General features: G+C 33.1%; 1 protein-coding gene across 1 annotated transcript in view; it reads left to right on the top strand.

Annotated features, from left to right (window-relative positions):
• Positions 1–26,544, top strand: part of Apoltp (Apolipoprotein lipid transfer particle) — a 2,496,658-nt gene that overhangs the window by 961,759 nt on the left and 1,508,355 nt on the right. The window contains exon 14 of the mRNA XM_089596186.1: positions 16,161–16,638. Coding sequence (XP_089452312.1) covers positions 16,161–16,638 — 478 coding nt within the window. The remainder of the gene's footprint in view (positions 1–16,160; positions 16,639–26,544) is intronic.

Raw genomic sequence — 26,544 nt, 5'->3', positions numbered from 1 at the left:
CAGAGAAAGGACAAATCCAAAAAAAATTTTGTTTCAATTTTGATAATATTGTTACAACGTGGCCCTTTGATGTAACTTTAGCGTGTAAGAATTGGAATGCAGCGTGCAGCGTGCAAACAGTAAAAGCGTTTGTGTGTTAGCAGTGTTCGTAATTCAGTTAAAGTATTAGAAGTAAATTACCAGTACCTTTACAAGTAATTAAAGATTAGAGGCTGACAGCTCTCCTGGGTTGGCTGGTGGAATAGATTGCGTATTAAGCCGGTAATGAATTATAAAAAATAAAATGCTCAATTGAATAGTTAGCAAAACTTAATTTAATAATTCCTAAATACTATACCAATAATTTAAAAAATCAAACGGAAGTTTAATAGTAAAACTCGCTCTGGTTGATACCAGCTACTTGCTTGTTGGTCGGTGGCTTATCCGTGAAAGATGATGAGCCACGGGGCACGGTTCTATTTAAACCATAAATTGGATCAATAATCAGGGGTAAGACCGGTAGTGAGTTAAGGAGTGGAATTAAATTTTAATAACATATTCTTGGAGAAAACGCGCAGCTACAGGCATAGGCCAGATGTTGAATTTGGTGGGGGTAACCTAACTTTACTTCAAAGGGAGTAGGAATAGCTGGTGATCTCACAGAAGATCGACCGTGCGTTGTTATCGATTTGTGGGGATGTCTGCTGGGTGACAAACACCATATGGTATTTGTTACTGACTGCGGGTAAACGTCAATAGACGTGACACGCCCCCTCCCCCTAAGTTTTTACTTACCAGGCGAGTTCGTGCCTAATAAAATTGGCTTACGTTTTATAGATATGTGTTTAACACAATTTGAATATAGCTAGGGTTACATTTGCATAAAATGTTGTTTTATTAAATTAGTTTTTTAACTTACAATGTGACTTAATAGCTAACAATTATCTTGTTCTCTAATGACACAGTAAGTAACATTCAGTGTTACAGAATATTATTATTTTATATGTTGTTATACATATTTTTATCTATTTGTTTATTAATTATTTGTCTATTATTATTACTTTCATTATCACTTTTTTTTGGACTTACTAGCTACAACTGCATTTGAAATCAACATCTTAGCAATAGATTGGGTCAGCGATCGAAAAGGCACTTAATTTCTATTACCGCTAAAGTTTAAAAAAAAATATTCTTACAGTAAACTATGACAGTATTCGGTTAATGGAGTAAAGAGGTAGTAATGACATTCAGATGGGATGGCAGGAAAAAAGAAATGTGGTTATCGCTGGACCTCAATGTCAAAGTCAAACTTGTTCAAAATGGACTCACAGTAACGGCAAACATAACTATGTGTGTTCCAGAAGTGTACTGCATTTGGCTACAACTGCATTTGAAATCAACATCTTAGCAATAGATTGGGTCAGCGATCGAAAAGGCACTTAATTTCTATTACCGCTAAAGTTTAAAAAAAAATATTCTTACAGTAAACTATGACAGTATTCGGTTAATGGAGTAAAGAGGTAGTAATGACATTCAGATGGGATGGCAGGAAAAAAGAAATGTGGTTATCGCTGGACCTCAATGTCAAAGTCAAACTTGTTCAAAGTGGACTCACAGAAACGGCAAACATAACTATGTGTGTTCCAGAAGTGTACTGGGTTTGGAGACTCGAAAGGGCATCTTGCGATGGTGTCGTCTCTATAACCTTGGAAATGATATGTGGTGCATGCACACTAATCATGCTAGGGTTTAATGTCTAGGAGACGAATTTTGCTTCACTTAAGGGTCACATGCCACTTGTAACCCTTTCCTCCCAATGAAAATCGCTTTGAAAGACCGGAGTATGTTATACCAGCTGTGCCGATCGCAGCTTGTTTTCGTTCTTAGATTCCAGCTTGATTCCATTGGGGTGTTTTGTAAACTTTCTTACTTCACGATACTAAAGACTGATGATTGAGTTTTTATGGGTTACCTTGGATGCTCGCATTAGTAAGTGTTTAATAGTAATTTCCAAAATGAATTTAAAATTGTGCCGTAATACATTTATTACCATACCTTCGATGAAGCTCTCCGAGTATCGTTTGCAAGTATTGTCCAATGCACGTATTTGCCTCACGCCATAGATGTAGAGAGCTGCTTCAAATGAGATTTTTCCCGCTTCCAGCTTTTGTGCAATGGTTGGTTTCCTGCTTGCATGTGTGCGAGGCTGACTGCGTATGGGTTGGTATGCGACAAGTGATAATGAGTTTTTTGATCGATGGTTTTCACGTATCTTCCAAACAAATATCCAGTGCTTGATATTAGTATTATAGTTTATGGCTCTATTTATGCGATGCTTAGTAGATTAACGGAGAATGAGTTAGGGGTTGATGTGCAGATGGTGAGATTTAAGAGTGGCGTACGTATTATAAAAAAGAAGGAAAGATTTTTATGATGGGAAATGGGCTACATACATTATTATGCATGTATTATTATCATAGAGCGCTAAACTTCTGATATAAATATGTATGTTAAAATTAAAGTTGGAGGGTTACAATAGTGCTCCATTATACAAATTTCTTTGTTAGTAGTGTTCTGTGTTTATTTTATTTTTGTGTGTGTCGCTTTAGGTTTCTGTTGCTTTTTATTTGCGTTGAATTTTTTTTTTTTTTTTTTTGGTTTTCTTTTAAGTCTCTCTTTTTTTTATAAGTGTTTAATGTTTAATGATTTGTGTATTTTAAAAGTTGTTTTTTTTGTTTTTTGTTTTTATGTATGATGATTTGAGTTTTTTTTGTGTGTATTTCTTATTGGGGTTATTGTTTTTGTGTGTGTGTGCTTTTTTGTGTGCTTATCGTCTTTTATTCGTGCTGTTTTGTTGTGGTTGTTGCTTATTTTTTGTAGACATGTCTAGTTTTTGGTGTTCGGTGATTCGTGTTTTAAATTGGATCTTTTTTTTTGGTGTTTGTGTTATTTTTTCTTTGTTTATTTTTTTTGTGTCAATGATAATTTTTGTGTGTGACGATTTTGATATTTTTTTGCTTTGTTCTGTAAGTCATGGTAATTATTACATTTAATGTTTATATTTATTTGCTAAGAAAAAACGGATTCATATGTTTTTGTCATCCATGCTTCTTAATTCCAGCGGATCCATGACTATGGCACTCAGCTCTGGGGGTCATCTGCAGTTCCAGCAATATTTTTGGTTGTACAGGTCCCTTGCACGCTCTTCGTTGACGCATTTGAAAAGGCATGTAGATGTCCTCCAAACGATAATTAACTTACCTTTCATAACACTGCGTACATCACTTCTAGATCGGTAAGCTTTCGCTACCCTCCAGGCATTTTCCGTAGTTGGAGCAGTTGGTGAGGCTGTTACTTCCGTCAAAGTCGCCTTTTTCCAATCATCCACTGAATGTCATTCCCTGCATATTGGCCCTGAATTTGGGGCCAATGGTTTGGCTTTTGGAAAATTTTTGTTAGACGATGAGTGTATTGGGTGAGCATTTCGGCCACTCCCATTTTCTTAGGATTTTTGTGAACCTTGAGATCTCGGGTGACCATGACAGTAGTAGGTGTTGAAGTTATCCTTATAGAATCATTACACTGTCTTTGCACTGCCTTTTCTGTGTCCGCTTCAATGACTGTGACTCGTTTCCTATAACTTTATAGGGATCCTATGCTGTGCGCAACTCTTACAGGTGAAGTGTTTAGGATTTCGTGAATTTTCTTTGTTTTTTTGGTTATGGAGTTCACATTGCTTTTTGATGTGCATGTCAGGCCTTTGAGGTCGCAGCAAAAATCAAGGTCAATGCTAATAAAGAGTATACAGCCTGGTTATTAGTCTTTCAAAAGCCCTTTTAATAAAAATGACGTAACATACAATGAGAATTGATAGGAGTAGCGTTATGCCTATTAGGAGTATTGTTACGGCTATGGTGATGTTCAACTGCGTCTTGGAATTAGCTGTTAAATCCATTTGTTGTTGTGGCGAGCACGCTTAAGTATAGTTTTAAAGTTTTTTAGGTTTGTATATGGCGAGGGTGAGAGAAGGGATGATTATATTGCTGTTTTCGTATCTATTGGTTCCAAAGTTGAAGAGTTTTTCTGCATCTTTTATGGTGCATCCAAAATCTACTTTTATGATGCCATATCCAACTGATGGCAGGTGATATTAATTTTCTCCAAAGAAAACGGTGATGTTGTGTTTGTTTTTTGTCGAAAAGAGCCAATGAGAGGGGTTGTATGTTCTAATAATATAGTCAATATTTTCATGATTACGGAATATTTCTATTTCACAGAAGTTCGGTTTTATGTTAAGTGGTAGCGATTGGCATGAATATAGATCGATAAAAAGGCATATACTAAGTTTTCACTGATCAATAAAATAGAATTCAAAGTGACCATTCGCTATCGCTAAATAATCTGCAGTGGGTATCATGCGAGATGTGATCGAGCTATTGCGTCTATTTGTTTTTTAAAATACTAGCCATAATATGCACTTGGACAGCTTGAAATTAATCATTTGTAGAAGTCTCACTGAAAATATAAACTTATTTTGCTGCATTAAGTTGGGAATTTTTTCTATGAGATCTTGAAAGATGACAGGGATATGGTAGGTTTCAAGTAACAAGACGTTTACTTGCGCTTGCACCTTAGTGGGTGTGCTGGCACTCTTTTTAAATTAAGTAAGGTTTTCCTGTAAGTTTTTTAGTCACTCCGAATCTGCTTTCTTTTCTAGTTTATTTTATTGCCTACGTAATAGGCACATTTTTTGCGTCTAGCGATAGTTTTCTGCTGGGTACTATACATATGTTTAAAAATTCTGATTTCTTCGGAATGAGTTGTCGCATGGTTAACTTTGTACGATGATAATAATCTGTGGAATATAGAATTAAGGTTGCCTATTTCTTGAAGTTTGATTGCTAATTATTTTATTGTGTAAGACAAGGTGTCATGTAGAATATTTCTTTCCAGAAGGGTGGTGTTAAAATTGGTTAAACTGTTGATGAGGTTATAATGAGCTTTTTTAAGACATTTAGTGTCTATGTAAGATACTATGGACCAAAATTCCATTACTATCCTCATATCTTATATTTGTTCAAAAGTGATTCCTCGGTTAAAGTTTAATTGATAAAATTTAGGTATTACCCCAGCATTTGTCGTTGTCACGATTGTAATTATAATACAACTAAAGAATATTTCTGACTTCTGAAAACGAAATAAAGAAATTTTGAGTGAGACAAGAAAAAATACTTTTTCCTTTTCTTTTTTTTTTTGTATTACCTAGTTATATCTAAGTATTGCTGCGGTTCTAAGTTTTTAAGATCTCGTGAGTAATTGTCGACTCATTTGGTAAGTTGCTGGAATTCTTTAAGTGTAGCGTAGTACGTGGGTGTGCACATATAGCGACCTACTGGGGCTTCAAGCCCTTTAATAAAACAAGCTATTTTTAGTTTTGCACGCTCCTAGGGTGTTTGTGTTATTTCTGAGTAGTTATGTTGAGCTATCTCACCAACTCTAATATATATCCGTATGACTCGATCATTTTCAAGGGAGCAATCAGTCGCTGATTAATTATTACGTTATTTTGTTTAAATTATAACGTTATTGATATCAATTAAATGGCTTAGAAAATTTTTTTTTGTACAAAGTTTAGAGATTTATTTATTTTTTGCTCCATGTTAAATGGTTTTTGAACTTGTGTTTCTGCTTTTTTAGTATGCATGGCAGAAGCTAAAATTTAGGGTTTATGTATTATAGGATATGAGTGTGTGTCGGTTTTTAAAGGTCTGGTGGCTGTAATAGAGTGTATGAGTATTGTTTCAGGAAGTTGCTTTACTTGTATTTGCTGGTTACTTGAAGATTTGATGCAGTGGCATTTTCTCCGTTGCTTGAGTTTTCGCTGTCGGGCGGTGATCTGGACAGATGCAGTAGCAGGTTCATAAGTGAATTTCAGATCGCACCTAGAATGTGAATTGACTATCCATGAACGCTGGGTAAAGCGTCACTATAAATTATAGCGTCTAGAACAATTTTCATGGTTCTAAGATATATTATTATAGCAATAAAAGTGGTACTTGCTGAGCCGTAAAAAAAGGAATTTTTGACATATTTTAATCCAAATATTTTCTGCGTGTGTTTGTAAAGTATTTTAATCAAAGATGTGTACGAGTAAAAATTGTTGTGCTAGTTTTGTTTTTGCTGTTATACGGGCTGATATTAAATTTAGTACTGCTGAGCGTTTGGAAGAAAACATAATAAAGGTTTCTAATTTTTGTATAACGTGATAAGAATGAATACCACTATTTGCTAAGTTGAGGGGACTGGAGTATTTCCAAGTTCGTTTGGAATCTGGTTTTAGTAACTGTGAATCATCTTGGGTTGTAACTTGTAGTAACATTTTGTACCGTATTCTAGAAGGAAATAAGTGCGTGGTACTAAACAATACAGTTTTTAATTTCAAAAAACTGGTAGCTCTTGATAGCATGTGTCAGCTTCTCTTATGCGTACTTCTTCTTGCACATACTTAATAATATACACTATCTTCTTGGCTAAAAAGCTGATGTAATCTGAGCCAGGCATTAGTTGATAAGCATAATTGTCTGGTGAAATAGTGGAAATTTTGAGTGCATTTCCAATTATTTAACTCTCTAACTCACATTGTTTCAACTGTACGTCTTTTTAAAGTTCTTTTATTTGTTTTCTGAAGTGTTTTTCTATAATGATAAAGTAAAAACTGACATATGTCAACATATATATGTTAATAAGATCGACGCTTTTTTTTGCTAGAAAATTTTGCTTTTCGGGGTCGGTCAGTAAAAATATTTGTAGGTGCTCTGTTTTAATAATAGAGAAAAATCATGTGTTTACAGTACTCACGTATTCGAATGCGTTTGACACGTGGTCAAATTTGACTGCATACAGTGATTTGAACTCATTCTCACTTTTAAGTACCCTGCTTACGTTTCCTAAAATAAGATTTGTGTAGCGATTACGGTCGCATGACTCAAGAGGGATTACGTTCTAAAATGTGTATCCGTAATCACTGTCAATGCAGTGATCGTCTGCGAAGATACATGATGTTCTTGATTTGAGTCATATTATTATTATTTAAATCTATGTCATTGTAACGCTTTTCTGAAGTGATTCTGGCGTTACCCTGTACGAATACTTTTTCATACTCCCCGTATGTGTCTGTATATGATCCTGCGTTTATACAGGTACCTGAAGAGCCTACCAAGCCTTCTTATTTTACGGAAAAAATCTCCATATTGTTAATGGAAATGTCTTGTCTTACGTTGTTGTACATAGTTATTCTTTTGTGTAAATGCAATCTACTGCATTCCTCTCGTAATATTCCTTGGAAGTATTTCATTTACCCGTTTTTTATAACTGATTGTGCGACTTTATGCCACAATGTTATATTATTTTCTTAAACAAGATTTTAAAATAATGACGCGTATGAAGACATTAATTTCTAATTTGATGAGAGACACGTGTACTCTACTTGAATTTATAACTGGTTCTGGAATATCGCATTGTCCTATATTGACTATAGAGAATCAAGGTCATAAAAGTAATGTCATGAAAGTAAGGTCATGAATGCTGATCGTTAAATTTATGATCTTTGAGGCCCTGTGAGAGCCATACTTTGTCTTCTATTTTTATTAATTTAGAATTTTATTTTTTATAGTACATCTTTTTGCTCTGTTCTTAGCAATAATCAATTTTCTGCGAGCAATCTCATATAGGGTGTTTAGTTAAGTGACAAAATCCATCATGTATTGTCAGTATGTAGGTAATAAATCATATGCATCAAAGGGTTCACTAGTCGGTAGCTGTGTTATTTTTCCAAAAACTAATTCCAAAGGTATGTGCTGTGTGCTTTATTGTTTATTAGTATTAAAATTAAATGTCGCCAATTCTACCCATTTATCCCACTGTTAATCTCTTGTAATAAATGTTTTCAGGTATTTAGTAAGGGTGTAATGTGATCTTTTAAGGAAACCGTTTCATTAGGGGTGAAGCGCTGCTGTTTTAAATTGCTCAACTATGAATCGACTAGCTACTCTCTTTACTAATTAACTCAAAAAGTTACTACTCATTATTTTGTTGAGTTGCTGGTAATAGACCCAATATGTCTAGAGCAAGTTTAGAAAAAGGTTCGGTAGGTGTGTCAGTGATACTTAATTTTAAGTTGACATTCCAGACATTTTAGTATAAACGATTGGATGTCTTCTTTCTAATGTTCCCTAAAATATTTGTGTTTCATTATGTTGTATTATTTCCAAAAAAATTATTTTTTTTGTTTGTATAACATGTTTTTCTAACATCTGAAATATTTTTTGGAATTCGACAATTTCTAATTTGGCGATTCTAGTTATGCTGACTGTCGATATATTTTTTTTTATTAATATTTTATTTTATTCAATAAGAGACTTATTACTAATGTTGTTATGTTTGTTATGTTTTCTTTGTCTAAGCCTCTTATGGGTAAAACTGTGTAAAAATTGGTGTTGTGATTAATTGATTTAGATGTGCCAATTATTAATTTTTCCAAGCAGGGTAATTTGCTTATGGTACGGATATCTTGTGTTCCGTTATCTAATGGTTGATTCAGATTGTCGGTGAAGTCAACATAATTTTCTTTTCTCAAGTATTATTACTATTATTATTATTATTTTTCTGTGCATTATTTTCTTCGTGCTCTCTAAAAATGGATGCTTCGCATAAGGGTATAGGGTATGGGAAAAATTTTCTTCACCGTTGTAAGGGTCTCACTGCTGACTTTTATTAGTTTTGTGATGTGTGCTTGACAAGTTCTCTTTGGTTTGCCTAGCTTCTATGAAAGAGACCGTCTGTTTTTGCTCGAAAATTGCTGAGCTGGGTGCATGGTCTTTATTGCTATTGTCGTCAAGTTTTCGTTTTTTAGGAGCTAAGGCTCATAGGGATAAGGCTTTCTTGTAGCGTAAGCTGATGCTCTTACCTGCCCTTTGGCACGTGCTTGTGCCGTATTGATAGGTTTCTTTTGATAAGGTATTTGGCAGGTATTGTGGTTCTTCTTCGTGCAGGTATATGAAAGTATATGATCGCCGATTGAGTTTCTAGATAATGCGTCTGCGTTAACTTTCTGGATGCTTGGTTGATATATTATATCGAATTAACAATCACCGAGCTTAAGTCACCAGCGCGTGTCTAAGGAGCATAAGTTTTTGATCGAATTGAGATATAAAAGTGGTCGATGATCGGTCACCCACGTGAATCTTTTTCCGTACAGGTATTCGCTTAATTGCTATATGCAATATATTAGAGCTAGGGCTTCTTTTGAGAACATAGAGTAGTTGCTTTTTTATTTGGACAAGGTGTGGGATACAAAAGCGATAGGATTTTTTTCCAGTTTCTTCTTGTGAGGGCATTTCTTTTATAGCGTAGTCTAAAGCATTTATTGTAAGTATAAACGTTTTCCTAAGAATAGGGTTGAATACAATTGGAGAAGGACATATTTTATCTCTCAGGATTTCAAATGCTGTTTGAGTTTTTTCGTTCCACGAGAACTCTTGATCCTTTTTAAGTAGCATGTTTAAGGGTTTAGCTATTTTAGCAAAGTTTACCATAAAGCAACGGTAGCATGTTACTAATCTTCGAAATTGTTAAACTTTTTCTGTAATTTTTTGGTCGAGGAAATTCTTTTACTGCCTCTATCTTTTATGGGTCGGCTTTTAGCCCTCCTCTACTTACTATGTGACCAAGATAATTTGTTTCTTGTTTCAAAAATTCGCATTTTTCTAGCTGCAATACTAAATTTGCTTCTCTTAGTTGCTTTAAAAATTGAATTATAATTTTGTGGTGTTTATTAAATTTTTAGAAGTAAATGCATACGTCGTCTAAGAAAGAAACTGCTCCTTCTATGTTTGGAATTAAGTCAACTATGAGTGCTAAAAATATTGGTGCTCTTATTTTTAATCCAAAAAGGCATCTCTTAAAGTAAAAAAGTCCCTAGTTCATACATCAAGGCAGTTTTATCTCTGCCTTCTTTTCTTATTTCAGTTTAGTAATAACCAGCTCCCAAATCGAAGACTGTGAAATATTTAGATGCACCGATTTTGTCTAGAATACCCGCAATATTGGGTACAGGATAATTGTAGTCAAGTATTACGTTACTGAGTTTTTAAAGTCTATAAGGACACTGTATCTTTTTGTCCGTCGGGTCCTGGTTTTTTTGGAACGCAGAAAACAGGCACTGCGTGAGGGCTCGTAAAAGGCTCAATGACTTCGTTGTCAAGCATTTCTTTGACTTGTCTGTTTATTTTTTCCCACAAGACGAGATGTTGCCGGAAAGGCTTAATTTTATTAGGGATACTAGTTATTGTGGGGATATTTAGCCCCGTGCAGTCCGTAGCAGGTAAACTTTCACCTTTGAGGTTAAATCCGTTGTCATAGTCTACTGTTATTTTTTTTAATGAGTGTTAGCTTGCTGTGCTTAATGTGCTTGAAACGCAATAAATTTAGAACTTCTTGTTAACACAATCTTACGTTTAAATTTACTGATGTGTTCAAGATTGTTTTGTTGTTAATGTTTAAAGTTTACTTTTTTTTTATTTGTAATTTTAGGTTTTTGCTGGAATTATCGGCACGACCTGTTGCTTGTATGATCTTCTAAGGGTTTTGTTCTTTCAAATATGTACCTATCTGTTTTTGCAATTTTTTAGTCCTTTTTGGTATTTAGTTTTAAGATATTTTTGAGGTAGGTTCATTATGCCTTTTAAATGCAAAATGGTATCTTGAAAAATTATGATGTTAGATGGAATGACGGATTCTTCAATGAGTGATGCTTTCGCACCGGTGTCGAGAATGAACGACAAGGGTTGATTGATCTTACTGAGTATGATTTTTACAAAAAATGTTTGGGTTTGGATATACGGTAAGATGGTTTTTTTAACTTTTGTTTGCTTTGGGAGGATGTAAGGGTTACATTGCTGGTTTCTCCCAATCGTCCCCTCTGGAAGACACCTGCGTCATATCTCAATGCCTTTCGCTCAATTTTATCGTTGTAAGCCTTTTTTTACATTCGCTTTTTCAGTAACCTTATTTCTTGCAATAGTTGCACGTTTTTTAATTGTTTCAATTATCATTAATTAAGTTTGAAGTTTGTTGCTGCGTGTATTGGTTTGGTACATAATTGTTAGATTGAAATATAGGTGCAGGATTATTATGCGATAATTATCTACATGACAGGCCTTTTTTTTTAAACTGAATGTATAACGGTATAAGGGAAAGACTAGGACGACATTCGGTGGTGGATGGTGTAGCATTGTACATGGTCGTAACTTGGTAAGTGTCAGCTTTACTAGTATTATAGCAATACTAGCGATTGCCTGGTGTGCGCCCTTGTTTTTTACAAATTTGGCATTTTTCTGGAGTTTGGATTAAGTTCATTCATGCATCTTGACTTCGTCTATTAATTATGATTTAAACTGTTTCTTGTAGATGTTTGGATTCATAACACGTGAAGTTTTTTTTCATTTCTATAGCCAAAGTTGGGCTAGTTTTGAGGTTGTTTGCGTGGCCCATACGTACTTTTTTCATCCAATGTAGACCTGTTATAAAATATTAAACTTTATCCTGTCCTACTTGTGTATAGAATTTTTGATGCATTTGACCGTTACAGAGATTTGCTTTAAGTTTGTCTTGGGCAGTGCTTTTAACTCTATTAGAAAAGGAAATAATGCTCTCTTTTTCATTTTATTTTAACGCCACTAGTTCGCCTATTATCTAGTGCCATGTTTTTGCGGATGCAAAAATTAACTTATTCTACGAAAAAAGCTACAGCTGCAGGCGTAGGCAAAATATTGAATTTAGTGGGGGTGAAGTTAAGGAGTGGGAATAGCTGGTGAGCACGCGATCAACCGAGGGCGCGTTACTTATTTTTCCAATGATTATTCTTATGGTCAATTGTACAATGAACCATTTTATCATGATAAATAAAAATTTTCACATAGTGTTACATACATATAATACATAAGTATGAATCATACGAATCAAATACATACGAATCAATAAAAACATCTAGTAAAGTTTGAAGTACGTTTTTTCAACAAATCTTTAATACTATTTATGAGATTATCAAAGATTCATTAAGGATTATAAAAGTAGAAGCTCTGTTTTTTTTCCTTATTGCAACAGTGTTAACTGTTTTATATTGCAATTTACACATCAATGCGATTCTCTTAACATATTTAGGCATATTCTGAAGAAAAATTTATTGAATTACGATTTTCTTTTTGCTCCTCATTTCTTTCTTTCTGTTATTATTTTCACATAAGGTAAGTGATTTCTGTTGATAAATAATAATTTAGTAAATAAATTTATATAGAATGTAAATACAACAAATAATAATAAATGAAGAAATTATAAAACCCATTTTCCAGTATACTACAACAAACAGGGTTTCCCTTCATCTCTACTAAGAAAAATAATCAGTTTTAATGACAAAACATTGGCCTGTGTTGGATGTACGGGTCCGATGCTGTACGGTTATGAAAAACATTTGCGCCAATAAACCAATAACCTCTACTTTTTAAAATAATATTAATTACTTTCCTTAAGGAATAGTCTTGATTTTTTTTTTTAATCATCAAATATAGAGTTAAAACCAAGATATTTAGGAAAAACGGTTTTTGGGGGGTAAACTTTAGGGGTTGTTTCAGTTTTCCAGAACTGCGTGTGACGTGACAAAGAACACGAATTTTTTATTTTCTTTTACTTTTCCACGTATCAAAATTTTTTTAAAGTCAGCGTCTGACAACTTAGATGCTATTCTGTGAGTATAGAAATTTTTTCTTTTCCTTGATAAAATTGTAATAGGGATAAGCAAAATGCATTAAAAAGAATTTCTGCTTTAAGATTTTATAAATATTTCAAATTTGTTAACCTTTAAAAGTCGACATTAATAAAATGTTATACTCTACATAAAAAGCCAATATTTATGAATTTTTCAGATCATATATACATTTAACAGCTGAATAAATATTTTTCAAATTACTTGGCTACTTTTGCAAGTTGATCTTTATAACAGGAAAATATTTTCATGCCTTACATAGTTGTATAGTAGAGTGTTATTTAAGTTTGTGTTTATATGAGTGTAACGACCTTAGAGAATATGTACATGGAGGAAGCATTGTATGCTCCGACCGCGAGACGAGATGAGAGAGACAAAAGACAAATAGCAGTACAACCTTTCTCTCTCTTACACGCCTCTGATTGGTTGGCCCCCTTCCGTATATAAAGGTATAGTCGTATCCACGAGTGGCGATCGTGGGGGAACAGAGCAGATATATGTAACCTAAGCTCTGATGAAAAAGAACTTATACATTACCAGAGAATATAGAATATATCCTCTTTAAGTATGGAAGGCCAAAGCGGAATTCCGAGCAATACACACTAAAACAATAATCTTCCATTACAACATAATTAAAGCAACAAAATTTGAATAAAAATTTCCAATTTTAATGAAAGCCCTCACACCTGATTAAACAGTTCATGTATGGCTAATGACTCTGTTCTTATGTTTGTCTTCGATAGCTGAGCGGTCAAGAATGCTCGATTATCTTCGGTGCTCTGGGCTTCGAATCTGACCTATGCTTTTTTTTTTTTTTTTTTAGGTGTACATTTTCATAATACTTGTTTTATCACGTTTCGTTTGTTTATAATTTTTATATATTTTTATAAATAAATTTATTTTATAAGATTTCACACTTTAATAATAAGATTTAAAAAACTACTCTTGACTAATGCCAATAAAATACTAATGCAAAAATGTGTAAATACTTTTTGTACATTATTATCATTACAAGTGTAAACATTATTTGTTTAATTATTTACTTCAGTGATCGGTACGGATTTATTGGGGTTCTAATATCTAATATGCCCTTTATCCTGCATGCATCCTATCCTAATGAAAAATACTGCCACCTTCCCATCATTTTTCATTGAGTAATTCCATTAAAAAATAAACCATACGACGTATTGTAATAGTATAATATTGAATTTATGCTCGCATTAGTATTTTATTGGCATTAGTCAAGAGTAGTTTTTTAAATCTTATTATTAAAGTGTGAAATCTTATAAAATAAATTTATTTATAAAAATATATAAAAATTATGAACAAACGAAACGTAATAAGACAATTATTATGAAAATTTACACCTAAAACAAAAAAAAAAGTCATAGGTCAGATTCGAAGCCCAGAGCGCCAAAGCTAATCGAGCATTCTTGACCGCTCAGCTATCGAAGACAAACATAAGAACAGAGTCATTAGCCATACAAGAACTGTTTTATCAGGTGTGAGGGCTTTCATTAAAATTGGAAATGTTTATTCAATTTTTGTTGCTTTAATTATGTTGTAATGGAAGATTATTGTTTTAGTGTGTATTGCTCGGAATTCCGCTTTGGCGTTCTATACTTAAAGAGGATATATTCTATATTCTCTGGTAATGTATAAGTTCTTTTTCATCAGAGCTTAGGTAACATATATCTGCTCTGTTTCCCCACGACCGCCACTCGTGGATACGACTATACCTATATATACGGAAGGGGGCCAACCAATCAGAGACGTGTAAGAGAGAGAGAAAGGTTGTACTGCTATTTGTCTTTTGTCTCTCTCATCTCGTCTCGCGGTCGGAGCATACAATGCTTCCTCCATGTATATGTTCTCTAAGGTAACGACAAAGAAAAACAAGAAACTGAAACTTTTTAATCCTTTATAAGTAATATTACAAAAAAAACTTAGAGCACCAATAACTTAGTACTCACAAAAACATTGAAAAAAAATTGAAATAATTTTCTTGATAATTTTATTCTTAGTTATATAAATAACCTCATTATTAGTTATTTGTATGCACATGTTGGTAACTAGAGGGTGGTGGGGCATCTTTATAAAAAATACTTTTTAATTTAAACCAATTAACATCATGTTCGCATAAGTTTTTCATATTATTTATGTATATGTATGTTACAAGCAAAGAATGTCCTATAACATACATACAAACATGCTATAGTTTGTTAATCTTATCGTTGTTTTTAACAGAATAAATTGAACAACGAAATAATATGTTTACAGAAATCTGTGCATGATGGCATCAGGATTTGTGATGAATTGTAAGGTTTTACTAAAATTATTGAAAAATGGTGTGGGAGGCTGGGTGGGAGACTTTGGGGACCAATAAAAAGGCTGTGAGGGTGTTTTGGATTGTGGAAGCAGAAGAATATCAGGGAAAAATGAAAACATGGCCAAGAAATACAGAAAATGATGGAACTTTACTAAATTTTGTGACTGGGGCAGTTGGTGGTCAATGGGGGTATGTGGAGGTTTTTCTGGAATGATCTTTACAAGAAACTACAAAATGCTAACATAAATACTTAAAATGAGCATAGATAAGGAAAGGGTAAGCTCGTGTTATGTTGTACCAGAATACCTATATAAGAGGGAATAAAATAAATTCAGCCCTTACTGTATATCTAAATCTACACTATAATCATGATGCAAAGTTACATGTTTATTAAGAAATCATCTAACGTGCCAAAATAAGATTCAACATTAGCAAATAGTTATCAGAGGATAAAAATGATTTGAGTTTGCTTACGTGGTCGGCAAGTATCGTAGTGAATACGGAAATGGTGATCAGAAATGCAAGGAGTAATCTAGAGAGAAGTGGAGTGCTGAAAATATTGATGTTTATCACACTGCACTTCTTTTATGTAACACTCCTTTTTTTATTTTTGTTCTGCTACCTTACACAGTCTTACTTTTATTCATATTTAGTGCTTGTTTTTTTATATGACTTTAAATAATACAACTCACTGAGGTTTTTAGGAATCAATCTAGTCTCATAGACCTCTTTATAATATAACTAGGACTATAACAGAGCAAGGGAACTAGTGAATGCTAAAATAAATGTAAGATATGTGTAATTAGAATCAATAAGGCTTTCTCTTACTTAAAAGCTTAGTTTTGAATCTTCAGTATTCTATTCTATAACACTACTAACCTAATAGTTATACTATTTAGGAAAACAGTAAATTGTCCTGCATAGCTAGGTCAAAAATTAAGAACCTTTGCATATAAACAATAAATAAATTTTTTTTTTAATATTATTTTAATTTTACTCAAACTGTTTAAATTGTATAATGTATTTATTTTGCAGGTACCAGATAACTAACTCAAAATTTGAAGTTAGTGGGAGCGCTAATTGGTTAGATTATCAATACATGATTCTACATGCAGCAGGAAAAAATAAAATGCAGGATAGTACTATTAATCTCAGTTTGTACTGCAGTTTTAAAAGTACAATTTATTCAGTTCACAGTTTTTATTTTAACATATCACACGATTATATAAGCAATAACACGCTTGACACTTACGTTGTAATTAATTACTGTCCTGGAAAAATATTAAGCATCAGAAATGTTTGGCATGTAGATTATAATAAAGGTACTTATAACAGCATATCAGGAAATTTTCAGCTTATTTCGCCACTTCAAAACTATCGTCGATGCGATTTCAAATATTTCATCAGTTTGATTCCATTTCATAGTATTTATAGTGCCATACAGCTAAACTTAGACAAAAGACGATACACAGGACATGTAAATGGACATTTTAAGACCATAAAAGAAGCTATGGTAAGTTTAGTATTTATTTGAATTCATATAACATACACATTAGGACTAAATTATCGTTATAGTATAATAATCTTCTTATCCCTTTTAACTTTAGCTTTTAAAAATGCGAATACACACAGAGGAAAAAAATGGCATTATTGCATGAGATCGCTAATGCGATGAACCTGTGCGGCACACCATGCGCTTTTATTGTAGCTGCTACGAGCGAAGCGTAGGCTGCTATGTAGCTATGGCGTCGCCAGTGTCTATGCCGTAATGTCATCATGAGACATGAGCCTTGCGCCAGAGTTTAATGGGTTTAGAGCAGAGAGTCGACACCTTTAACGCATTGACTACAGCTATGGGCAAAACGCAAAGTGGTGATGGAGTTTTGTCTGTTGTTGTCTTGCGTTTGCTTCTCCCACATTTTATTTTTACACTATATGCTCTCTCTGCAGCAGGCATGCACTCGTCACTTGCGCAGCTCACAAATACTTATATATATATATATGTATGTTCAAATGTGTGTCTATATCGACGCATCGTAGAAAGACCAGCACTATTCAGATTTTTCAATGTTATTTTCAGTAAAAAGATCTGAACTGTGCTGGTCTTCATACGAGGCGTCGATATACACTTCAGCTGATAGTCTTGTGATATTAGGAAAATATATTTATTGTGAGCACCATTTATATATGGATCTAATTTTGACACTAGAATAGCAAAGCTATACAGCACAGCTAAAATTTTAATGAATTAAGCATGAAGAGTATCAAGACTATCACATCAGCTGCAGTGTATATGTACACATAAATTTGAATATGTATATTTATAGGTGATGACATTACGGCATAGACACTGGTGACGTCATAGCTACATAGCAGCCTGCGCTTAGCTCGTAGCAGCTACAGTAAAAGCGCATGGTGTGCTGCACAGATTTATCGCATTGACAGTCTCATGCGATAATGCCATTTTTTTCTCTGCTTGTAGCTAGAAATTTACTTATTTTACAGAGTATATATTCGGATATGATTTTTTATGTCTCTCTAATGCCTTTGTATCATTGGGTCAAATATTATCAGGTGGGAGTCTTTGCTATGAGTATGTCCTATTGCCAGGCGAAGATGCGTGTTTGACAGCTTGGTAAATGAGTGCGCATTGCCGCTGGTAAATTTGAGGCGCTCGAGTGCCAAAAGTAGGGAAAGGAACAGGGCTCAAAAAGCAGAACAAGAAGAGCAGAATTAATCAGGACTTGTTCCAAGCGGAACATCGGAAGGGACTTTAGAAAAGCGTGAGTACTTTCCCCATAGTCCTTTGTGGTAGCCCTCGTCTCTGGGGGTAAGGAGCAATTGAGGGCGTAAATCTTTCTCTCGTCAATCGATTGAGTTGACAGACCATAGCTCGGTACAACGAGGGTATTGGGAGTTATTTGCCCAGTGTATCGGTGCTTTATTTTTCCTGCGTGTTTCCGAAGTAAATTTTTTTTTACTTTTAGGTCAGCCTAGTGTGGTCTTTCTATTTTCTTTGTTTGCGGAATCGCTTGCTCGTTTGTGCCACTTATTCATCTTAGAATACGATTGTTTTTTCTGTGACGGGACCTAATACAGCTATAGTTAGAATCACAAAATTGAAGCTAGTCTAGACGGGATATAAGACCTCCTTCTGCGTGTTTATCAAAGGGATTAGCATCCCCTCTTCACCTGTTAGTGTGGCATGAAGCTTATTTGTTGTGAAAATTAATTTAATCGCTATCATGCTAAGCGAACAATTACTTGCATAGAAAGTTAGTTGCTTTTTGTAACGGTGAAAAATTGCCAAACGGTTTGACTTATTCATTAAGAGATTATTAGCTCCTTTTCTTTGTAGATTGATCTTAATAAAGGACTGCCGTGACTCTAATGATCGTAATGTTTCTCTTTGTTTTAATAAATACACGAGCGTATTAGAAATTTAACAACTCATTTTATGTGTTTGATGGATTGTGATACGCTAATGTTATTCTTTTACGCTTAACGGTAGATTTAATAAAATTAGATAATAAATTAATTGAGTATAAAACAGTATGTTGTACTTAAATGAATTCTTACACGAATGAAGCGTTATTTGGGTTATGTAGTTAAGGTGTCGAAAGTTTTTTTTTATGTATAATTGTCTTTGGATTATATCGCTGATTTGTTATATTTTGATTTCGTTTAACGCCCAGAGCTTAATTCTCGAGTTTTATAATAAACTCAAATTTTTCTGAAGTTCTGCTCATGTTATTAAACCCCGTCTCTGAGTTCCTCTGTGGTACTAAGCCAACGTTACTAAAGAACAATAGGTGTACGCACTATAAAAAAAAACACGTAGCAATATAAACAACACTTTCAGATTAACAACACACAAGCACGTTACCGTGTACATGTGTAAAAAAACAAGGAAAAACAAGAACGGGAGGAAAGACATTGAACTTGGTTCATTCTCGACCACTAGGTCAACTCATTACTACAGTGTACTAGTGATCCTAGCCGTAGATAAATTTTTGCTCTGATACTTGCTCTTTAAGAGCTTACTTATTATGTTAGGAGGAGATGTAAGAAAAGGAATGTTTAAGCAAAGTAAAAAATATGCTTGACTAGATCACATATTCAAAAAATAAATGAAATAATCAGATTACCTCTTTTATTGTAAGTTTGTAAAAATGAAAATTTGTAGAAATGTAAATAAATCTATTAATTTCATGTACATATTAACTACACTTCCAGATACAGTACAATATGCAAGCGTATACATAACCCATTATGGTGCACCTGTATTACAGAATAAAGAAAGAAAACTATAGGTCACGAGACCTACAGAAACAGCGAAGCTTTCATGAGCTTATAAAAGTAAAGAAGCTACAGTGTGATACTGAGTGAGACAGTTATGCGTTTGAGAGTGAGAAGAGCTGCAAAAAATGCCAGATGATTCTCGTATAATATCTTACGTGATTTTGGTCCTGTACACAAAGGAATGTCACTGTTAGTGGTACTGAGCATCAGTGTCTTTACGTGTTATTTGGCGTTTAAGTGTGGTGCACTTTTTATAATGTTTTGGAGTCAACATGCGTGATATTAAAAAAAAATATGATTTGAAACGTTTTTATATTGTCTCATCATATTTATAAATATTTATCGTGCAAACTTTTGCATGTCATGAAAAAAACAAAAAACTCTGTTGTAACCACTTTTAAATATTTTCTTTTTATATTTATTAACATTTATAGTACGAATTTTTACCGTCTCATCTTGAATACTTAAATACTTATTTGACCTGCTGAAAGTGAGTGTAGATAAAGTCAAGGAGTCTGACAGACTAACTTAAAGCTCGTGAGAGTGAGAAAGAGGTTAGATGTCGCCACGTGATAAACCTCTCTCTCACTCTTATGAGTTTCAATGCCAGTCTGGCAGACTCCTACGCTGTATCTAAGCCCAATCTCATGATTTTCTGAATGTTCTCCTTGACCAAAAGTATTTATCGTTCGATTTGACTTTTACATTCTCGTGCCATTTGGTAATGCAATTGGTTTATTATTATAAACACACATTATTTTATATAACACCTTGAAAATTTCTGCTTAACCTATTTTTTTATATGAATAACGTAACATTATCTACTAATGATTAAGAATTGATGATATTAGTTATCTTAAGAAAAAAATTTTGGTACATTGTCTGATATTTTAATCCAAAACTTCCACGTGTTGATCAGATGCATAGTCCACTTCTCACTGCATAAATACAATACATGTAACAACTGCCCCGTCAATATATATAGTTGACAGAGAGAGAGGGAGAGAGAGAGAGAGAGAGAAAGAAAGAGAATTGAATTGAATTTAATTGAATTGAATTTGAATTTATTAATAAGACAAAAGGCTTTAGGCCTTATTTCGCCTTGGCCAATATATGGAAACGAGATAACGGTTAGTCTTGCGCGCAAGCCACAACCTACAAAGTTTTGCAGCACGCAATAATAAAAGTAATTTTTACAACGTGATAACTTAGTGCACAAAATACTTGATAGATTAAGGGTAATACCAGAACGGTATTCAAAATATGGAAAGACAAGGGATTTAACTAAATTAATCTCAACGAACAGGGCAGAGAATCTTGATGTCTTCAGTGTCGTGCCATTGCTGCATAGCTTTTTCTGGCGGTTTCAACTGTAAAGGGCAAGTATATGATTGAGAATGACTACAAAAAGTTTGATAGATGCACATAATTCGATAGGTTTACCATTAGGAGAGGGTGAATTCTTAACTATACTATTGACACTAACCATATGAGCACGAGAAGCGATCAAAAAGCTTTGGTTTTAGGAATATAAGTATCAATATATTTATCACCTGACCAATCAAGGATACTACAAAGATCAGACTTAACTGATAAAACAATCTTAGGGACATCAGATACAGAACCAGAATACATCAGCACAAAATTATCAGCATATAAATAACATTGGTAATGTGATAAAACCAAGGGCAGGTCCTTTGTAATGAGCGAAAACAGGATGGATCCACAGAGACTGCCCTGTGGGACATCAGTTACCTGATCAAGCCAACTCGACATTAGTTCCACTGACAATTCAACCACTTGAGATCTACCTGATAAAAGCGACTCAATCCAGAGGCAAATTGAATCAGAGGATCCCATGGAGCGCAGTTTGGACAGTAAAATTTTAAAATTGACGACATCAAATACACGTTTAAAATTAAGAGCATCTTACAACGTAAATGAACTCAAATCTCATTCTATCCTTATTAATCTACAATATTTATTAAAGCTGTGTGAGGACTATGATTCTTGCGAAAACAAAATGGCTGTTGGCATAATATTGAAGATGACTCAATATAAGCCAAGATCTGTTTGAGAGCCACAGCTTCAAGAAGCTTTGATGGAACACAAAGCCAGCTAATCATGCAAAAATGACAAAGATTAGTTGGTAATGGCTGTTTGGGTAGAGGCATAACCAAGGCCATCTTCCATTTAGGTGGAAACCTTCCTGACTATAACGAATAGTCGAAAATATTTAGCAGAACACGTAAAACTTTGGCAACTGCAAGCCTCAGCATGTTGATGGTAATACCATATTCCCCACATGCGTTAGACTTACTATTAGAAATGGTGTCCAAAACATCATCAGTCTGGACATGTTCAAATAAAAACCTCTCGTCAAAAGGTGAAGCACAGAAGGTAGGAGGTATAGGTAGTGTGGCAAAAGCTGATGGAGGCGGAACTCCAACAAAGTGCTAATCGAGTAAATCAATATTAAAGGAATTAGGTGCAGCAACACTGGAGGATAGAGCAGCATCAATATTACAAAGAAATTTCTACATTTTTGCTGGAAAAAGGCAGGACGTGAGTCTATGTTTATTATAATTACGTAACGTATTCCTCTAAAGCGTTTTAACTCTGTTACGCAGCTGTTAAAGAGAGTTAAAGTCAACATAACGTCGATGTCTACGAAACACCCACCATTTGATAGTACGTTTTTTAATAACTAACTTAATTTTTGGTATCATCCAGGGACAAAATTTCTGACAAAGAACAAATGATTGTATAGGAGCATGTTTATTAAATATACGCATCAAGAAAGTAGTAAGCAGGTTGACCTTGTCGTCAACATTAGCAAGTTGAGATATACTATGCCAATCAACCAAACACAAATCCATATAAAAAAGTTCTCTATCGAAACGTCTGAAAGAACGGCATGTTATTTGCTGTAAAGCAACAACATTCAGCTGACAATCAATTTTAATCAACAAAATACTATGTCTGGATATTTGTGGAGCATCAAGCATAGAGAGAGAGAGAGAGGGAAAGAATAAAAAAAAATGTGACCGCACTACTGCATGCACGTATCGTACGTAATACTATACTACTTGATAGTCGCTGCCAAGAGTGCATGTGGTGGTGGGGGAATGCACAGGAAAAAAAGAGTTAAAAAAAGTCTGATACTTTCCTCTACTTTCGTCTACCAAGGGCTCTGCATAAAAAACTTGACTTAAAGAAGAAGAAATTAAAGGATAGATATTGAGCTCGGTACGTTATTGACCACCAGCTAAACTCATCAGTGTGGTTTGCTAGTTATTTTTGCCGTATTTTACATTGCTTAAAAAATTATTCTCTTATATTCTCTCTCGATGCATTGTATTTATCTTGCAGACGCATGACAAGAAAACGTGTGAAGAAGAAGTATTAGTCGTACTTTTCTTCAGCTACGATCATCAGCATACCGTACTGATGAGTTTAGCTAGTATTAAGAACAAAACGAGTTGAATCCTTCTCCTTTAATTTCTTTTTTTTTCTATTCTCCGATACATGTACACGACAAGGTGTTCCATGTGTACGTGCATAATGTAATATATGTGATTGTGTAGTTTGTGTTTACTCTATAACATTAAGAACTTTATCACTATTTACATTTTTAAAAACTAAATCATTCAATCTTTTTTTTGTTTGCAGACGTTCTTGTTTTGAATAGCTCTGAGTTCTGTTTAAGTGTAAATAAATAATGTATTAAATGTTTTTAAAAAGGTATATATAACAATATAAGGTTCTTGATGTTTCTTATGAATTAACTTTTCAATGCGATAACTATCTGTTACAATATTATGTAACGTTTGTTTTGAAAGATAATTTAACATAACATTTTTTTGTTAAATAAACAAGATGATAAACATTTATATTTGCTTATTTAAGGGAAAATGAAGTGTAAAGTGCTACATCAAGTTGGGGACATAAGAACCTTAGGTTATTTTTGAAACTATGTTGTTTTTGTTTGTTTTAGTCAGATATTGTGATATGACACTATTATTTTAAAAAAACTGTAACTTGTAGTTGTACGAAGTATAATTACTATGTTTGATGATAGTCTATTATAAACTTTCTAATGTACAAATTTTTTTGCATTGTATTAGTTCATTACCTATAACAAACATTTAAATAAAATTTAGGATTAAAATGTTAAATAGAAACATTTGTAGCACAATTCTGTCACGCCCCATATAAAATGTAAGCATCAACTTTAATATATTTACATTTTTACTTACAGCTTTCCAACAAGTGCAGTTTTCTAGAGGCCATACAATACCAATTTTTTTTTAAATACATAAGCTTTTGTCTCTTCATTTGTTCTTCCAGGTCATGCTTATTATTTTGTGGCTATCTCAGAAATAGAAGGTTAGAATTCAAAGTTGGATAGCAGACGACATTAAAATTAATAATAACTCACTGTACTTGTAAGATAGCTGAAAAATCAAAAACGGAACCTAAAAAATTGTCTCTAAAGAATAGCATATGTACTTTAAAGCAAATAAGTATCGAATAGCCTATAGAATACCACACTATTTGAGAAGCTATAAGTAAACATATTAATTAATAAGAGTTCAAGCCTATGCTTCGGTGTAACGAAATTCTGCCTAGAGTTTTCGTACTGAATATTTTGATCTAGAAATTCATACAGATGTTTTCAAAGGTAATGGAAAAATAGGATATTAGAAAATTAGATCAATCAAAAAATTTAAAGTAGACTCTCCCAAAAAGATGGTATTGTACTAACGAGTTTAATGCATGAGCAATATGCTAACTTCCTACGGCACTGCAAGCTGCATCTTCCTGAATTAATCAAATTGACACAAATAATACTTTTTCATAAGATACTGATGCTTATTAGTCGTAATTTGTTTCAAGTGTGTGGAAATCAGCTGCTGATTCATATTATTTTTAACTTAAAGGACATCAAATATTATTTTTCCAAGTAAATAAAATATAGTTATTGCAGGATGCCTGGCTAATAAGAAACACCAAAATTTTTTTAAGGACAGGATCTTAAAAAAGGTCAATAGTGTATTAAAGAAACAGAAAGACTGTAGAAATTTACTAATTTACTGTTCTCACACTACCGAAGAAAATGTAACTTATAGTACAGCATATACAAGTGCTTGTGTATCTTATACTATGTGTTTTATTCTGAGAATATTTAAAAAATGGTTAGTCATAGCACCACTTATTTGAGCACTGAGAGCTAATGCAATAAGAAAGTTGTAATAATCAATACTATGTGATTATATTAACAATAAGAAGGCTATATAATAAGTCAAATATTTCATATAAATGTTAAACACAATCTCAATGTATTTTATGAAGACGTTCTTCATGGTTGTTTCACATTAAGCCATTAATTAGTCTGAATACGTACATAATACAGATTACAATTTTTTAGTGAAGGTCTCATCAATGGCATGTAAGTTAGTTCTTGCAATATTTGTACTATTATCTTGTGCTCAAACAAATAGTAGCTTACATTAGTTTTTATAATATAATTCTTTCTTTATTTTTATGACATAATTCTGAAAAAATTATACGCTTTCGAATGCTGATTGACAAATTGAAAAGTTTAAATTGGTGGATCCAACATGGCAGCCACTTATCCAAAAATCATTGAATAATAAAAATTAACAAATTCTATCATTTTCTAAATTGAATTCCCAGAAAAACATGATTCCTGCCACTTTTGGATTAATATTTTGGTTTTCGAGAAGAAAACCCTTAGATTTATTAAAAATTTTTCACGTGATAAAATACATATTTTGATCTTATTTATAAAGTAATGGTCATATAAAGGAGTTTATTAGGCACTGATATATCTAATGATGCATCTTACGAATTCGAAGTCAGATACTCCAGTAAAGTTGAAGACATAATGTCTAGATAAATTGAAAATTGAAATTGCTTTGATCATTAAAAAATTGGCCATTATATTGAATCCATAGTTTCAAATTTTCAGACACCTAGCTTTTAATTCATGATCACCTACACCAAGTTTCAGATTTACCAAATTTATACATCCCACTGACATATAAGGGTGCATCAGAGTTCCACCTATACCTAGTTCCACCTGTACCATGTTCTACACACCCCACCGACGTATGGGGCACAACGGAAATGACAAAACTCTTACGAAATAAAATAACTCACGACTGAGTGAACCAATTTGAACAAATTTTTTCTTCTAAATAACGCTTACGTGATAGGGCTCATAGAAAAACCATAGAAAATATTGGCAATCATGATTCTAACCTACAAATTTTGGGAAAATAACAGATAAGGTCAGTTATTTCGATGACTGAGTATGATTTCCTATAAAACTATAGGCCTATAGACAAATCAAGATTTTTTTAAGGTAACTTTTTGCGTAGAATCTGAATCGTTAGGTTTAAGTCGTCTTAGAGTAAAAGAATTTGTTTGTAACGCAATTGTTTAAGCAAATTCCGAAATCTTATAATTTCATTTCAGAATAATTTTTTTATGCAAATATAACCTATTTTAAGAATAAAAGGTTTCCTGTAATTTCTCTATGAAATGCTTTGAAATAAAGTTACAATTTTTCTAAATCCTGCAATAAAGCAATTTTGACTAAATTGTCAAAAACTGCTTCTTTTAAAAAATCTACCATCTATTGAATAAGTTTTGTGGCACAAATTTTTGCTTGTTAAAGAAGGATCTAAGGTGTATTTGTATCTCTTTTTTTTGTTAGAAACAATTTATGTAAAGTAATTTATTATATTAATCTTTCTTAAATTTGAGGCATTTTTAGGAAAAATATGCTTTTTTAGTATTACGATATTTTAAAGCATTAAAATCTATTAAAAATTTTTCAGAAAAATAACTAGAATTCTACGAATACTTTAAAGAATAATCGTATGGTAAAATAATCATGGTATAATAATCATTAAATTTAATATGGTATAATAATTTATAATAAAGTATAATAATTATCAAATTTACATAAATCTTTGGTACACGATTATTTTTTCTGTGAAATCTCTATCATCTTATTAATGAGTATTTCATATCCTCCATCAATTTTTCATCACGAACTATGACCTTCACAGAGTAAATATGAATA

The sequence above is a fragment of the Copidosoma floridanum genome, unplaced genomic scaffold (assembly GCF_036245765.1).
Source record: "Copidosoma floridanum isolate Cflo_tuat_1 unplaced genomic scaffold, Cflo_Japanese_pri ptg000004l, whole genome shotgun sequence".
Classification (NCBI taxonomy): domain Eukaryota; kingdom Metazoa; phylum Arthropoda; class Insecta; order Hymenoptera; family Encyrtidae; genus Copidosoma; species Copidosoma floridanum.
Note: the sequence above shows the minus strand (reverse complement) of the source record. Positions and strands in the feature narration are given on the sequence as shown.